This window comes from Carya illinoinensis, chromosome 1 (assembly GCF_018687715.1).
Source record: "Carya illinoinensis cultivar Pawnee chromosome 1, C.illinoinensisPawnee_v1, whole genome shotgun sequence".
Lineage (NCBI taxonomy): Eukaryota > Viridiplantae > Streptophyta > Magnoliopsida > Fagales > Juglandaceae > Carya > Carya illinoinensis.
Genome location: NC_056752.1, coordinates 48525727 through 48531735, shown reverse-complemented (window position 1 = coordinate 48531735; position 6009 = coordinate 48525727). Strand labels below are relative to the sequence as shown.

At 28.4% G+C, this 6009-nt stretch overlaps 1 protein-coding gene across 1 annotated transcript; it reads right to left on the bottom strand.

Annotated features, from left to right (window-relative positions):
* Window positions 1–1445: 1445 nt before the first annotated feature.
* LOC122279814 (FCS-Like Zinc finger 17-like) lies at window positions 1446–2342 on the bottom strand. The gene is made up of 2 exons (XM_043090661.1): window positions 1994–2342; window positions 1446–1881 (listed from the first exon to the last, which is right to left on the bottom strand). Exons 1-2 carry the CDS (start codon window positions 2305–2307, stop codon window positions 1665–1667), a joined length of 531 nt encoding a protein of 176 aa, XP_042946595.1. The 5' UTR covers window positions 2308–2342; the 3' UTR covers window positions 1446–1664.
* Window positions 2343–6009: the final 3667 nt, after the last annotated feature.

Here is a 6009-nt window from a genome sequence, read left to right as displayed (position 1 = left end):
AACTTTGTAAGAACATGAATTATTCTTTTACATTTTATATATAATTCCACATATATAGAAAATAGATTTCTAAAAAAATTTTATAATTTCTATATAATCTTTAAAAAAATTCAAAATTTTAATATATCTAGAAATATCTCTCTTTAATTTTATTTTTTTTATAGTCACAAACTTTTGTTTGATTTCTATATATTATCTATTTTAAAGAACGTGACTTCTCTAAAATGAAAATTAAAACTAAATTTAGAAGAAATAATAAATTTATTAATATGGATTTTAAAGTTTTTTGTTATATAATATTGGGTCTCTTGATATGGAATTTAAAGTGAAAATACAAGAAAGTAGTTTATAGTTATATTTTTATGATTTTTCAATTTTTTTTTTAATTTACATAAGATAAATGGTATTTACAGTTTTAGGATATGCAAGTCCCGACCATTTTCTTTGAAAAAAATAAGTAAATTTATGATCTATATGAAAAAAATCATTTTTTTAATGTGAACGTACTTTTTTTTTTTTAAATAGTGTCTAGAGTTTGCATACCTTAAGACTGTATCTATTATTACTCTTCATATAAATGTGTCATGTAGTAAAAAAGTTAACCTCTCTCTCAATATAATTACTGGTTTTGCCACTAAATATCATTTTCCCTTGAAAAACTAATATTTAATAATCTGGGACATAAATTAGCACGAGTGCGTACACTTTTGAATGATTCCAAGCAATTGACAAATCATTTTGGTATGCCAAGAAAAAGAGGGATATCATTTTGCAATGGTATTATGAACCATTAACATGCCAAACCAAACAAAGTTTAGCCCTGTTTTCTGAAGCAAGCAACGAGCATGTATTAGAATGACTCGAGATTGAATCATGAACTCTTCCTACGTACCCCCCCAGTAACTTCAGATTTTCAGTACAAGATTACAGGTTTCATGAATTTCATTACGATTGTTGCGATAAAATATAAATAATTAAATTTACGATAAAATATAAATAATTAAATCTACGATGATTGATAACATTTAAAGAATACATCTGAAGTTAGGTGGGCAACAGATGTATATATACTAAAGTGAAACCATACGGATGATGACAAATACACAACTTTATCTCTGCCGTTTGACAAACAAGAGTGAACCATTACCACTCAGGGAAAAAAAAAAAACCAACAACATCAACGACAAAAGAGATAACCATTATCTGATCTACATGAAAAAAGTGGCTGGCTCGAAGTAGGAACTGTCTTTCTGCCAACTATGAAAGAATGGTAATGTCCACTGCCCTTTTTGTCTACTAAACGACGCCACTGCCAATATCAAAGGATTGATAATGCTCGGAAATATCTTTCAAACCTGCCCACTTCTTATGGCTCTGTGCTACAAGACAAGAAAAGAAAGCGACAGCCAAGAAGGTCGAGGGGATACTTATCTTACAATCCAAAGGGAAACAAAAGCTCTGCTTTTACTTCTTTTTAGGTAGGATAAAAATCAGTGCTTTAAAGACATCTTCTCTCCCTGTTTTTGTTCTTACTGCAAATATATAAGCGAAACAAATCGCAACAGAAATTCAAACTCCCTTAATTAATTCTATCTTCTACTCTACATCATATTATCTTCTTATCATATTTATCTGAAGACTATGGTATTATAGACACTGTGAATCTATGAAACTATTGCCCAGTTGCCTCGAGAAGGGATCGGCCTATGCTCATGTCGTTGACGAAATTCCTCTAGGAGGATCTGAGTCTCACGTCGACCACTACTGCTACAATGCCTATAAGATGCCCGCATTCGCTTTGTAGAAGTTTCGAGTTCTCTTATTTCATCCAAAACAATTTGCCTGTTCCTGCACTCAATGCTGCAAAACCCTTGGTCACCCCTGCATCAGTAATATAAAATCAATCTGTTAGATGAAAAGTTCAATTATAAACTGAATTTCTTTGTTCTTCGGTTTAAACCCAAGCTGGGATACATAAATACAGAAGTGGTACCTGTACATGTACACATCTTTATCCAGGCTTAGTTTCTTGTTGCATAATTGACATGTTTTCAGAAAGCAAGATTCCGGAGGTTTGGTCCGAAGATGGTGTGATTGAGAGGTGGGTTGGCTTCTTAATGCTGATTTCACGAGGATATTGGATTCATCTCGTGAAATCTGTATGAGGATTCGCAACCCTACAGCTGATGAAGTCATCTTGTCTGAGCTTTTATGACCTGCATAGGCGGCCTTATTATCCATGTTCTCCTCCTGATCCTTCTCTTTGTCTTCCAACTTGATGAAGGGACTCTTGAACCCTAGAACCATTGCTATGCAGAGAGAGGGAGAGAGGGATTTGATGAGAGTTCCGAAGTAAAGGAGTGAAGGATATTTAAAGGCATTTTGTCCAGAGTCTACAATAATGTCAGTGGAGAAAATGACATGTTTTACTCCTGTGTAAATTTTGGTTTCTCACGTGCTCTCTCGCTTTGTCTCTGTTTGTTCTTTCTGTAAAGGAGCACTAGCAAAGGCTTTTCCGGGTTCTGCATTGAACGCTTTTCCCGAGTTTATTTATTTATTTATTTTTATTTGGACCCACCGAAAGCAGAACCTGTCGTTGGGCCTTAAATTTGATGACAAACGTGAAAAATGCGTAGTCTATATGATAATTTGTGGGGTTTCTCTTAATTGTTTCAACTTCAAGGACGGTGGGACAGAGGGAAAGTCTGGGAACCCTTTGATTAACCTGTCTTCTTCATCTACACCGTTCGATCATACACTGCGAAGTAAATTCACTATATACACGTGAATATATTTCTAATATTTAACAATTCTTTTAAGTGGTGCGGTAAATACTTATTTGGCTTTTGTCAGTCATTTGTACGGTCCTGCTTGGCAACTAAATTTTTTAGATAAAAATTTTAAATTTTAAAATTAAATATGAAAATATTGTATTTTAATATTATTATTATTTTAAGATTTAAAAAAATAAAAAAATTGAATTATTTATATTCTTTTATATAAAAATTTAGAAAAATTATAATAATAAAATAAAAATTTTATGTTTAAGATAAAATTTTTTTATAACTACATAGTACCGTATTCTTGAAAATTTCTCTAAAAACATCCTACATTCCATCTACGTTGAATAATCCGACAGCATCCACATCATCACTGATAAAATCATGATAATATCGTCTCGAATAATTAAAAAACTAAATAACAGTAAGAATTAAATAACAAAATTAATGAGGAAATTTAAAAGTAAAACCAAAATATAAAAAACAGAAAATCTTAATCTTAAAAAAAAAAAAAAACCTAAACTAATGTAGAAGTATTGTACACATATCTAAAATTAATGAGGAAATTTAAAAGTAAAACCAAAATATAAAAAACAGAAAATCTTAATCTTAAAAAAAAAAAAAAACCTAAACTAATGTAGAAGTATTGTACACATATCTAAGTTGACTATTAATTGATCAAGAGATGTATCATGATTCTATTAATGTGAAAGTAGCACCACTGTTTGGATTATGAGTAATATTACATGTAATATAATATTAGGATGTGTTATTTGTATGCACTCTAATTAAAAAATAATGATGTAATTATTAAAAAATTTAATTTTTTATATGAATTTTAAATATATTGACATTTTTTAAACAGAGTACATGTAGGTTTATATATTCTAATAATGCAATAATCATTTCTCTTAGACTATATGTTGTAGATGGATGTAAGGATGTTTTGACCCAAAAAGAAGAATCCAATGTTTGGTTTGAATGAATCTATAAACATTTGAACTTTGGTTTTAAAAATGAGTAGCGTTATTTGAAAACATTTACATTACACACTATTTACGTGATCTAATTTGATTTGTAATATTTAAATTTTTAAAATTAAATTATTCTATATAAATAATATGTAGTGTAAAATCTTTTAAATAGAATGGTACTTAGTTATATTTGACGTATAATATATTTTAACAAAAAATAAACGATAAAAAAAAAAAGAAGAAGAAGAAGAAGAAGAATAAAAGATTGCTTTCAATACAAGCTGTAGATGAGTCAAAACTTGTTGATCTAATTATTTTCATATTGCCGATGGGGTTGAAATTAAAACAGCAGTCTCATTCACATCAATTATGTATATGTTCGTGAATTAAATGTCCAACTATTTGGGTGGCGTGACGAGTTAACAGTGGATTAAGTTAGCAACTGAGAATAAAAAAAAATGCTTTGAAAAAAAATAAAAGGTGGGACATAGTTAAAAAAGTAAAAATATTTTTATATGTATTCATTTTTGTATATTTTTTTAATTTGAGTTGCGACATTTTTTTAATATAAAATAACTATTTTAATCAATCACATTAATAAAATGTATAAATAATACGTAAAAGTGACTCAAAATTCAAAAAGTAGTATTTTTTTGTAAGTTTTAAACTTATTTAATTTTTTGAATTAGACTGCATACAATCCCCATTTAGGATTGCTTATGAAAGTCCATGCAATTATGTTTAAAAATAAATAAAAATTACAATAATATTATTTTTAAAATAATATTATTTATTCTTTTTATCCATATTTATCAATAAGATTGCGTGTCCAGTCCCTACTCAAAACTCCAAATAGGATTTTTTTATTTAAAATAAGTGTGAAGAAACTGTATATTTAAACACGGCAAATATCATTTTTTTAAAGAGAAATGTAGGTGTATTTTTATTTTTTGTTTTTTGTTTTTTTAAAGTTTTGGACGAGTGCAAAGGAAATAAAATCTTTTTATTTATAAGAGTTTTGCTATATATAAATATGGTCGCGTATTAATTTGTATATTAATATTGATTTATTCATACTTAAAATTTAAATTAATATTATTTTTAATAAAATCTACTTTTTAACTAATCACATTATATTAATGTATAGATTAATGTATAATTATAATTATAACTATATTTTTCCTATTTACAAATTGGAGAGGAACCGTCCATCCGCATAATAGACAGTTTCACGTGAATTCTACCCACCCAAAAAAGGAAAAACTATATATAATTCTTACGTTCAGTATGACTTTCTCGTGCATTAACTAACAGAATTGTGTTATAAAATAAAAAAGTAATAATAGAATTCACATATCCATACTTCACGTTTTTCTTGTTTCGCTTTAAATTTAGATTTTTTTTTTTTTCACTGATAAATCATTCGCTTTGAATCTAGAGCTGTAAAATTATCTATTCAAATTCCAGGATTAAGATCATAGAATGAGAATTAAATATATAAAATGATAAGTGGTACATTCAAGAGATTTAATAAAAATAAATTTACAAATTGATTTAATTTTTTATTATAGATTAGATCTATTTTATAATAAAAATAACTTTACGATCAAATGTACTATATTAAACCACATCAGTTTATAGATTTAATTTTGTGGAATTTTTTGTCACCAAAGCATTTCTCATATAAAATAGATCATATCATATAAGTTTTTTTTTTTTGAAATAGACTTCATTCCATCTAATGAAACTAAAGTTACAACTGTGACTAATCAATACAGGAAAATCTAGATTACTAGCCAAACTACTCAACTGTGAGGGGCTCATCCGCCCATAAATTTCTTTATGGCAGACATTGTCTTAACTTCTATATACTCTCAATTGACAACAGTCAATTGAGAAAATACTCTATTAAAAAACAGAACTAAAACGACCTCTCTTCCGAAAAGAGAGGTACTAACATGCTCCATCCTCCATAGGAGGAGGAGTACAAACACTCACATTCCTCTAAATGAGGAGTGAGACAGCCACCCACCTTCCTCCAAAGGAGGAGTGGGACTTCACTGCTATGGACCTCAAGTCCAATAGCCTATTTCTTATTATTATAAAATAAAGCAAATAAAACACCTAATAACAAAATACATGATCCAGTCTAAAATAAAACATATGGGCCCAATTTAAGCACAAATCATATCATATAAGTTGATCAATGTTTATTATTAACTAATGAGATCCAATAATATTGTAAGATATATTCT